The sequence below is a fragment of the Camarhynchus parvulus genome, chromosome 9 (assembly GCF_901933205.1).
Source record: "Camarhynchus parvulus chromosome 9, STF_HiC, whole genome shotgun sequence".
NCBI classification, from domain to species: domain Eukaryota; kingdom Metazoa; phylum Chordata; class Aves; order Passeriformes; family Thraupidae; genus Camarhynchus; species Camarhynchus parvulus.
Window position 1 is genome coordinate 15,455,618 of NC_044579.1, and position 11,932 is coordinate 15,467,549.

General features: G+C 43.7%; 1 protein-coding gene across 6 annotated transcripts in view; it reads right to left on the bottom strand.

The window, feature by feature from the left end:
- Positions 1-9,014, bottom strand: part of AGFG1 (ArfGAP with FG repeats 1) — a 36,037-nt gene extending 27,023 nt beyond the window's left edge. For 5 of the 6 annotated variants that reach the window (XM_030954128.1, XM_030954127.1, XM_030954125.1 and 2 more), the window contains exon 1: positions 8,514-9,014. In XM_030954128.1, the coding sequence (XP_030809988.1) occupies positions 8,514-8,680 (167 nt within the window). In that variant the 5' untranslated portion in view covers positions 8,681-9,014. Of the gene's footprint in view, positions 1-8,509 lie in introns of all 6 variants that reach the window. The other variant, XM_030954126.1, reaches the window with a different exon arrangement.
- Positions 9,015-11,932: the final 2,918 nt, after the last annotated feature.

Consider the following 11,932-nt stretch of genomic DNA (forward strand, 5'->3'; position numbering starts at 1 on the left):
TCACTCTTGGGTTACTTGGTTGTAGTTTCCTTTTCCTCCAACTCTTTCCATACTTTGATCTCTTATTACCACTTCTTCACAGTAACTAGGTTTCCTCAAGCTAAACTGCCCAGCTCAGTATTTTTCTCTTCTTTAACCTACATTTCCTGTTTCCTCACAGCATACTTTTAAAGTTTACTTTTTGCCCCTGAGAACTCACAGGGGCTTACTCCTCTGCCTGAACACTACAGAAGTAACCAGAACAAAAGCAAAAAGACACTGGTTTTAGTGTGCTCTCACATGAGACACCATTGCTAATGCCACAGCTCAAACGTGAGCAGCTCTGCCGGAAACCCAGATTGGCAGCACTCTCACATCCATGCCAGGCTGCTGCAGCAGGGCCAGCAGCACACCAGGCATTTGTGCTGCCACAGCCTGACACTGTCAAACCCAGCTCAGTCACAGCCCGCGAGCACAGAGAGAAAACATGCTGAGCAACAGCACAAGGGTAAGAAAAAGCTTGCTTTCTTCTCCAACTCCTCCTTTAAACACATGCTAGCTACTGCTTTTGCCCACAACTGCTTCCAGTGAAAGCCAAGCTGTGCTTTGCCCAGTGGATGCAAGAACATCCCATCCCACACGTGCCAAGCACTGGAGACACTCATCCAGGCAATACCAGGGGCCAGTTTAATGCTCAGGTTAATCAGGCCTGGATTTCTGAAGTACTATCTTAAAAAACAATTCATATACATTAACCATGAGATACCAAAGCACAGAAAAAGCTTTCCAGGGATGCAACAAGGGGCTAACAAATCGCTAAGAAAATCAATTGTATTGCTTGTATTTGTCCCTACACTTTTCATTCTAAATTTGGTTCAGATTGCTTTTAAGAAAAAGGAAAAAAAAAACCAACCCTGACATCTAATTTAGAACAGCCAGTAGATTTCTTTAAACTCTGTGATTATCCCAAGAACATTAGCTATAAATTAAATTGTTATACATCAGAACAGTCTATGACAAAAATCTGATATTCTGAATATTAACATTAAATTCAACTTTGGCAGAAAAATTTTAGCACTTCATGTTCTCCAAATAAGTCTAATGGGAAAAATACTGTCGTGCATTTAGCTTGGAAATTCACCTTCACACCTAAATTCAAGTGTACCTGTAAGACAATTCTGATCCTGTGTTAAAAGAACTCCACATTTTTAATCAAAAGTTGAATATGGGTTAGAACACTAAGCAGTAACATTTTAGCGTAAGTTTCATGAGAAAACAAATTTGAGAAAATCAGTGTTTGAAACACTTGGATAAACAATTAATTGTATTTTGCTAAGAAATGTAGTCATTTTGAATACCTTAAAAGTAGAAGTCATTTCCAAACCTAGAGGCATATGAAATTTTGTTTTACAGAATACCATTTGCTTCAGCAAACTTTTGAAATCAGAGCAGCTGACATTCGACTCCACAGTTCAGCACCTTGACAAGGTAGAAGTTTCACTGAAGCTGGTGAGAGAAGTTTTACGATACCTGATTAAACTATCTTCCCTCAAAATATTTAAATTTCTTGGTAAATTAAAGTTACAAATTTAACATCTTTCATCTAGCTGTATTGTCTATATCACAAATAAATTACATTTTTTAAAATACTATAATATCTGAGGGTTTTATTAAAATAAGTACTCATTTTAAGATGATGTAATTTAAAAGAAACCTGTAAGAGTTCTATGTAGTTAAAATTCATTGTTTCAGAGCTGGTGCTAGGATTAGGTTTTGCTTATTTTTGGCTTTTAAAAGAAACACCTTCTCAGTCTGTGCATGCAAGTAATTACATTTCACTAAATGGCACTTGTAGCATCACATATTGAGTGACAGCATAGAAACAAAGTTGGCATCCCCTTGGCACTTAACAAAGATCTATCTGCTCCATCAAACGTTATATGACAATTACTGTCCCTTGCTTTTACAGTAAGTATAAAAGCAGTTCTGTCTGCCTTAGTCTGTTCAATTTACTCTCCTCCTAGTAATTACAATAGCAGCACAGTTAGGTTGTTGTAAACTATTTAATGGGTATTTAAAAGCCAGAGCTATTCACTAACACATTCACATGTTTCTCAGCACAGGCAGTATATCTCAGCTTTCCCACTAACTCCTGCTGGAAATTCCTTCTTGCAGTTAAGTACAGTTTAAGTGCTCTGTTGTACCTGTGTTTGCAATTTCAAGGCACTGCACAAGTTCTTTAAGATTTACCTACTCTACACTGATCTAACCAGGGCTCTTTAGAGCATTTACAGCAGCAAACACTGACATCTTCAGTATCTTCAGCTCTATTAAGCAGCAATATTAAATGTGGTTGAGGCCTAGATAAGATTTTGTTAAATCTCACCAGAGACTTCCTCCATGCCTCTCTCTCCAGTGAAGAGTTCAGACATATAAGGTTTCCTGGTATACACACTATATCCACATGGGATAAGAGGAATTCACATTTCTCTTGCACCATCCTGCTAAAAGAAGGAAGACATCCCCTCTAAAGATCAGATCACCACACAGAGGTGTCAGATGTCTGTCAGGATGAAAAAGAGCACAGCACCACGTCCAGCGGTCCAGAAGTATTGGAAATTCTGAACAAAACTTTAACAGCCATAATCTAAAGTAAATTATAAAGCTGCAATACTGTACATTCAAGTATTTATGTCCATTGAATATAGCAAAGGATGCAGGGAACCTATGTAAAGCTTCCTCTTATGCTAAAGCAGCCTAAGATGTCAGCGCAAAAGAAGGAATTCAAGACAAGAAGCTGCACACAAACACAGCCCAAGCATTATCTTCCTTAGATAAATGACTCTGATTCTACCATTAGAACAACAAACTATTTTTTTATGATTTCTAACTAACATCCATGAATTGCCTGGAATTTCCCTAAAACAGAGCAGTTGTGCAATTTTTGAAACAGGATTCAAGGACCAACCCTTCCTTACCTTACAGAGACTATTTAATGACCCAAATGATTCACAAACACCTCATCTACATATGGGGGAAGCTTATTGGTAGACAGCCAATAAGCTGTCCCTTATGAGGAATCAACAAATCTCCTTTTTCATAGGAAAAATGTTTCTTTCCTTGGATTTGACAAGTGTTTCACACAATTCTAATGCTTTACAGTACTCCCTATTTAACAGGGGACAGAATGGATTACAGTCCCTTAGTGCAAATTATCCATGCCTAAATTTAAATTGACCCTGAACAAGTATTTGCAACCTGCCCCTGTGCAGCAGTACCAGTTACTCCCTTCCTTACAACAGAGCTCCTGGGGAAGGCAGCAATCAAATGCCACCTCAGCACTTACACCAGACTGCAGCTCTCTCCTCCCAAGAGGCCCTGGGGAAGGATGACAGAGTAAGACAATTCTGCCATCTGCACTTATCCAGCACACCAGAGCTAGAACATCCCACACAGAGATCCCACTCATCACTGCCAACTTCTTCACGCTCAGCAACGATTATTTCTGTGGAAGAGCACTGTGACCAGAGATTCCAGCCCGGAGAGTCTCCTCCACTGACCCTCACTGAGTCACAGCTCAGCGTAGGGGCAGCTTCAGAGAACATGAGACCTCTGTTCTCCAGAGGGCATTGTTAAACTGGTGCTCTCACAAACAAAGGAAGCTTTAAGGCCACTGACACAGGATTCTGCAGTCTGGCAGTTGAAACATTAAACATTCAAAACACAGTCAACAAGCAGTGGATATTTGTTTCTAACATAATTTAGCGGCAAATTATAGTTGAACTTGTGATTGTTGGCAGAGCAGCCAACTGCAAAGGCTAGGGCTGGGAGGGGAGAAAAATGTGAAGAGTGAGCTCTGGCAGAACAGAGGGTCCCTTTCGTGGAAGGCATGGTGGGCAGACGGCTGCTCAACGCTGCTCATGTCCCCTGATTTTAACACCATCTCAAACCTAAGCCAGGAAAATCTGATCCCCTAAAATGCAGGCAGTTAATGAGGCAAGTCAAACACCAAGCCATCATAGAGCACCCCACACACCCAGATGTCCAGAAAACAAGCACCAGAAAACCCAGTGTGACGGCATTCATTATTATTTCTGTGCTACTGTAATTAGCAAAAAGGAATATAAGCAGCACTGGCCATTCCTGATACTTGTAGACCTCCCTGGAGACCCTCCGCCATCTCACAAGCTCATTTATTTTTAATAGCAGACGACTCATACACACATTTTGAAGCAGAGTTAAGGTTAATTTCAGTTGTTTCTTAAAAAATAACCAAACATTCTTTCTGAACTGCCCAGTGTTCAATGTGGTATAGACACATTTCCTTTGCTCTCCTGCCTTGCAACTGAAAACAAGAAATATAGTAACACAGAAAATATCCTTAAAAAGATATATTTACACATACATAGAGGCCCAGAACACATAGAGTCATTTTCCAAACATGTTCCAAAGGAAAAAAAGGACTGAAAAGTCATGCTAACTCAATCACCTTCACTCTAGTGCTGTTTATTTAGACTTTTTTAATTTCTGCTAAACTTATTCTAGGGAAAGAAAAATAACTTATCACCACTGCACAGAGATGTTACTGCTTGTTACTATTCTATCAGCCATCAAATACTTCTATCTGGCTGATTCAGAAGTCCCCTAACCATGACATTTTTTAATTTAAAATTTCAACTAGGAGCATTAAAGTAGCCAGAAGAAGGCCAACAGTTGTAAAAAATTAGCATAAAAGGGCTTTAGAATTTCTCAAAGTACCTATTATAATCTAAACATTCCTTGTTGCTGAACAAGAGACTTCCTAAATAAGTTGGGAAGGAGTTAAGAGAGCAGTGAGAGAAAGGATAGGAGTACCTTAATTATCACATCAGCAGATACAAAAAAGAGCCAAGATTAAATAAAAAAATTATATAACACAACACATGTGCAAGCAGACTGTTAAACAGGGATATTTTCTGTCGGTGAACTGAAAAACATGTTCTTTTTATCAAAGTTGGGAGCGGGCTGACTGCGAGTGCTACAGAAGTACTTGAAAGCAGAGATGCACAGACAGCTGAGATACAAGGCAGAGAAGCATTTGATAAGACAAAGGGAAGGATGTCACTGTCAGCAGGCCACATGGGAGCATCCAGGAAAACAATAGTCATGGCTACCAACACAATCCTTTGAATCAAAGGACTTCTGTCAAACCAAAATAATCTCCCTGCCAACATTTCCCAAGATGCAGGTTTGCTGTAATAAAGAGAAATCTTCCCGTGGTGTATGACTGTAATCTTGACCTGAGCACACTGCTCCTCCAGAGCACCTCCTCCCACTCTCAGGGAAGAAATTGTGTATAATTCCAGATATCCTAGATTCTTGTACAACACCAAAAACTTGAGTTACCTTGTGTGATGCTAGCACACTTTTTTGCCCACACAAAGAATTTAAACACAGGGGACAAGTGGAACTATTTTAAGAGGAAGCAAATTCACACCACTGTGCATGAACTTTCTCCTGCATGCACCATTTTGCACAGCAGAACTTTTGCTCTGGTAAGCCTGATCTGACCCAGTCACTTAAACCCCAGGTACTATGGCAAAAACCTCCTGTCATCCACACTTCTGACTTGACAAGACTCACCTTCAACATTAAGTCAGAAAGAGATCTTTTTAGCAAAGCCACTAGTTCTGTCACTCTTTTTATCAGCATATGAAAAAGCTAGACATACTATTTTGGGAATCAGTAGAGAGAATAGTAGGTTTTTAAAGCTAAATCTAGTAATACATAGCATCACTCTTTTGATATACATGAAATCCTTCAAGGAAATTCAGGATGGATCCAGAATTAAGATTTTGGATGTGACTAGACAGTCCTTGCCAGGACAATGAACAAACACTTCAGAAAACTAGTAGAAAAGTTATGCTACAGTTTTAAAGAGCTTGGAGTTAACTGTACCTAGAATAACATGCTTATTTAAGATGATACTGATGTTAGCAACCACTTTTAGTTAATTGAGAAGCCTTTCTGAAAGAGACCTTTTAATCTCTTTTAATCTAAAATAATCTAGTATTTTAATCTTGCATTGAGCACTTCATACTTGAAAAAACTGGTCTACTTGACTTCAAGAATACTTCCTGTACCAGATTAGAAAAAAAATAATTAAAACAAGAAGCAATGTAAGTCATTCACATAGCATATAAACAAGATAAAGTACTAAGATTATTAAAACCTTACAGTAAAGCAAGTACTGTGAGGCAGAACACAAACAGCCATTAAGAACTACAAAAGCAGCAGTACTTTTATATTTGCCATTATGTTGTCTGTTCCCAAGTCGTTTCCCTACACCATGAAATTCTACAGTGAAAAGCACTTGGAAATAAACAAGTTGTTTGAAGAACTGTTCTGATGGAAGTGTTAAAAATAAGTTTCTAGTTATGAAACAGACATGACCTACACCAAGTCTCATCACTAACAAATAAACATGCCACTGGCTAGGTCATAAGGTGTTAACCAATGCATATGATCCTGCACACACAACTTATGGAAGTTTTTCCAAGTTGACATGAAAGAAGGAGTCCAAATTTGTTTTAGAGGGAAACTAAGTCCTCTTAATAGTCACTTACTCCAGCTGTAAGTGTAGGTGTTACTAGCTGTAAGAACCAAACACGTAGTTTGTAGTTGCTTTTTTGCAAGACAAAAACACTGCATATTTAGAATGAAAAAACCACTTGTGTTTCATTGGAATACCAATACACTAACCATGTTTTTGCAGATAGCCTACCTCCTTTAAGCATGGTAACATCCAAATGATGGCCAACACCAAGTGGCAGCTGTCCCCATGCTTACGAGCTGTTTCACTGCCTGTACATCCTTTCGGTTGCTGTAAATTGGACTATGTTAGTAGTCCCTACCTCCCAGCCAACAGATAAAAGGAACAGACTCTTCTGAACCCACGCTAAGCATCTCAGCAGCATTCACAATATACTTGTCTATTAAGGTTAAGAAGCCTGAAAAATAAAGACAAACACTTTCATGGTGCAACTTTACCACACTTTCAGTTTAACCCAGTAAGAACATGTGCAACCATTAAATAAGCTCAGTGCAGTAGCTTAAAATAGTTTCACATGCCAGCACAAATAACAGTTTGCTAAGAGAGCAAACAATAGCCAGAGCTGGCTGATTGAGTGGCATGTTTGTGTGAAAACCTAGAGTCTCTTTTCAACTTCACAACCTAAATGTATTTTCTGTATTTGCATCAAGTCTGTTCAGAAGCCTACATAAAGTAGAAGAACTCCAAGTCTAATTAGCTGTCTATTAGTATAAAAGGCAGTTTGTTCCATGTAAATTCAGCAAAGAACTAATATATTTGCTTTGCATTTCAACATAATTACCAACTTTGTTCTAAAACACAAGACCTTACTTGGAAGGGCTGTTTGGGGTAATAAGGGGACAGAAATTAGTTTAGGCTCCTGAATGCCTTTTAGAAACACCAATCTGTATCCTCTGACATACTATTTATTACTTCTTTGGTTACTCTGATTCTGCTCCATTCCACTGGCACAATGCTACAGAATCATATAAAAGCAAACAGATATAGCTAGGGAAACAGCAGCACTGAAGACAGCAGTGTCTTTCTCCCAAATTATGGATATGTGATGAAATTCACAACTGACTGACCCCAACTCTTAGTTGCACGCACACTGTCTCTGGGAAGGATGGGTGGAAAAGGGAGGAGTAGTAGGAAGGCCCATACAGGAATGAGGAACAGGAAAAATGCAATCACTTTATCAGAGCCAATCCCTTTCCCAGGTTTATATATATAGTTTGTAGGAAATAGTCGATGTAAAGTCAAAAAACTCCATCCAGCTTCTATTTTTCTGATCAAGTCTCTTAAACCATTAGGCCTGGAGTTTATAGACTGAGACAGAGCTTAAAGGGTTGTCTTACAAACTATCACCAAGCAGAACTCGATGCACATAAAGCCACGCTGGTGGTTTAAGTAATATCTGTAAACGCATTCACGACAGGGTTAGTACCCCCGCATCTTCAAGGCTATCATGACAGTGAACTGCTACGCCACGTGCCCCCTCCCTTTCCACAAGTATTATCGCACACTTGCTTAATTAACCACCCCTCCGACACTTCCGTGGGGCAGTGGTGCTCGGGCTGCCCGTGCGCGCTCCCCCTAAGAACCGGAGAAGCCTCCCCAGGACCATCTCCGGGCCGCGGGGCTGCCAGCGCCGCACACCCTGCCAGAGGCGGCCACCTCCGCACCGGGGGCTCCGACGGGGATTTCCAGCGAAAATCCGAGGGGAATGCCTCCCGACGGCCTCCCTCCCTTCCCCGGCAGAGCCCCCTGCCCGCTGCCCTCCGACGTGGCCAAGCCGGCAACAGGGAGGCGAGCGCGGGGGGAGCGGCGGCGCTGCGAGACCCGCGGCGGGGCTGCACCGCCCGGCCGCCGCCGCCCTGCGGACGCGTGCCCCAGCGGCCGGGGGCGGAGGTCACCGCTGCCGGGGGGATGGAGCCGGCGGTCCCCTCCCGCACTCACTCACAGGATGCCGGAGCAGGAGGTGCACACGAAGCTGCCCACGGTCATGTCGGTGTAGGTGGGGCCCCGTTGGTCGCAGTCGAAGCACTTGCGGTTGGGCGGGAGGCTGCTCATCTCCCGCAGCAGCTTCAGGTGCTTCTCCTCCTGCTTCCGCTTGGCGCTCGCGGCCATGGCCCCACCGGTGAGGGACGGCCCGGCACGGCGCCGGGCCCCGCTCACACCCCGGCGGCGGCGGCGCTCCGGGGGCTCGGCCGGCGGGAGAGGGGCCGGGCGGGCGGGGGGGTGGGGTGAGGGGAAGACAGGGGAGGAAGGGGCGGGGAGGGCACAACCGGCGCCTGCCGGCGGGCCGGTGCGGGAGGGGGGTGGCCGCTGACGCGGACCGGCAGCCCCACGAGGGGGGCAGCGGGCGGGGGCCGCGGCTCAGGGGAAGCAGCGGCGGCGGCAGCGGCACCGGGCCCGGGGCGGCGGAATGACGCGCCCGGGCGGAACCTGCGCGACACCTTTATGAGCTCAGCGAGGAGATGGCGGCGGCGGCGGAGCCCTGCGCGCCCGCCGGCTACAGCGCCCCCTGTCACATGGGAGGGCGCACTACAACCCCTCCGTCCCCTCACGCCGCGACCCCGGCCCGGGGCGGTGCCTCCGGCGGGGCCGAGTCACCCCGCGTGACCCGGCGGGGCGGGCTGGAGGGCCGGGGTCAGTCCTGTGTAGAATCCCGATGGAAAAATATCAGTAAAAAGTGTTAGACTTTCCTCGGGGAGGAGGGGATCGCCTTCCCGCTCAGCGGGGTGCTCGGGGCGGGCTGTTCCCCTCACACCACGGGGTGAGCGCCAGGCAGTCCCCGCCGCCCCTCAGCCCCTCGTGGGCAGTGGGTTCAGGCCGGCTGGGGAGAGCGGGAGGTGCTCCGTGAAAGAATGGCCACGTGCCTCGTCCCCACCGCAGCGCTGCCGGTGTCCCTCTGTGCCCCAAAAGTCTGGAAATTCTGTCTCGGAGCGTGGCGAAAGCGGAGGCGCTCCCGGTCCCAGCTCGGGTGCCCGCGGGTCCTGGCGGCGGGGATGGCCCGGGGGACGGGCTGGTGGCCCAGGTTCCGTGAGGATTCTCAGGGCGGATTGCAGCGGACTTGTGGGGAGAACACCCTCACGGGGTCTGGCTTTCTTGGGACGGAGGTGAGACATGCACAGTTTTCCTTTGGGAATTCGGTGCCCGGCTGGCCGTTCCCCCAGCAGGGGAGAGAGCAGAGGCAGCAGTCCTGTACTTCTGGTGCCCGAGAGGAAACCCCAGTCAGCCCATGATCCACAAAATAGGTGTTTGTTCCACACAAAGGTGCCTAACAGTGTGCAAAATCAATGTTAGGAAAAAAAAAAGTCTGTGCACTTTATATTTCAGTGATTTCATTTACAAAACACCCTAGCAACGCTATGTATGATTAAAATCTTTTAAGGTTTAATGACCCAATACAAGGTATTTAGGATCAAGTTTTGTGCCCCTGACGTCAGTACACATAGGAGCAAGATCTGATCTACTGTATTTTCCTCATAGTTTAAGTTTAAAAAATCTAGGACTAGGTGTTCAGCATCAGTAATCTGTCCTTCCTCTTCTGATTCCTCTGGATGTGCTATGTGCTGATTTACATGAGCTGATCAACCAGTTCTAAGTTTTAAACACAGAAGGCAATGCTCTAATTTCTTTCCTAGTATGGGTGGCAGGAGCTGTTCAAAGTGAAAAATAAACATCACTAAATAATCACCAATGCTTAAATAGCATTCTTAAGAGTAAACAGGAAATATTTTCAGTCTTAAAAGGACCAAATTCTCACTGCTTCCTTTAAGTTTTCACTTCTCTATGAAATGATGCTGATATTCTTGTTATTCAAAAGGTTTCATTTATTTTGCCTTTTACGAAACATGCTAACATTGTGCCTTTGCCAATGCCCTAAATAACCTAAAGCAGATGACCTAAATTTAGAAAAAAAAAAAATTTGAAGGTTAAAAAACAAGTTGTTGTTTTTTCCTGGAAAATCCTTTGGAGAGCAGTGATTGGCCACACACACCTGCTGCAGCAGAGAGTTGCTACATGCAGCCAGGTTTAGTTTCAACCAGAGTCAAAGGTGGTTTGTAACTGAAGCGGGAGCAAGCAGCTTCCACTGCTCGTGTCACGACTGAACTCACATCAATGTCACACGGGAACAGCTGCTAATCAAAATGACATCACTGTCATTGACATTGTCATTGTCAGTAAAATGTGGAACTGAGCTCCCAGGGAAAATCCTAGCACTGTTTAAGTCAATCAGAAAGTTCAGTAGGAATCCTGTGGCTCCAGTTTGCTTTGTGAAGGAACAGTCCTGCCATTATTCTGTTGTTTGATTAGCCTTTTGAGCCAAGATAGGCTTACACTAGTGATGAATTACCTATGTTAACATTTATGTGGTTTAGAAACTACTTTTTGTAAATACCAAGCTTCTCCATTCTGCATCTTATAGAGCAAATTTACCTCAGGAAACTACAGAATGAGACCTCAGGGTTGTGTGAGGATACACTGTGTTACCAATGAGATCTGTGGCACTCGGGTTCTTCCAGAGTCTGTGGGCACACCTGGGGTTCCTACACTCAAGTATCTAAACCTTACCCTCCTGTTTCCCGGAGGAACCTAAGGAATGCAAGGCCCTAAGTAGAACTGTGTGTAACACTTGACACATACAGAGCTAAAAACTGGCTATGGTAACTTCCAGCTCTGTTTCACCTCCCCACAAGCAATAACATTACTTGTGCTCCTCTTCCAGTCCCGCTTTTTCTATTTTTTGCTGCTCACAGCTAGCATTAATTCCCTCAAAGCAGCTGGTCTGTGTTTTCTCTAAATCACTAAAGGAAAATATCCACAAATAATACACATGAATAAAACTGCTTCTCTTCATTACATTTTCTTTTTCATTACATATTTTTCTGTTTCTCTATGCTAGAACCCAAACTTCCTTTCCTGCAGCTTCTCTGTTCAAATTTGTTCTTCATTCTCTCCTTCTAATGACCAGACTTCTGCAGTTGGAAATATACTGTCCAGCTGTTTATTCCAAAAGTGCTTAATCCCTGCTGCACCTGCTACAGCTTTTAGCATTAAAATTAATTTCTTAACAAGAGGTAAAACAATTATTTTTTATGCTTGCAACATTTATCTTTACCTAAGAAACAGAATTTAATATTTCGTTTGTGGATAATAATATCTGAAAGATGTTGCTTCAGTAAGCTCTTAAATATGGGCCAATAGGGTATAAATTATAATATATAAACACATAATCTAGTGGATTTATTGTGAGGACCAAAAGAAACAAGACTCTAAGAATGTACATTTGGGAGATGAATAAGACATTCTCTGTTTGCCACTAGGATTGAGGTCAATAATATCCACTTTAAAGCAATTAACCCAGCAGGATAA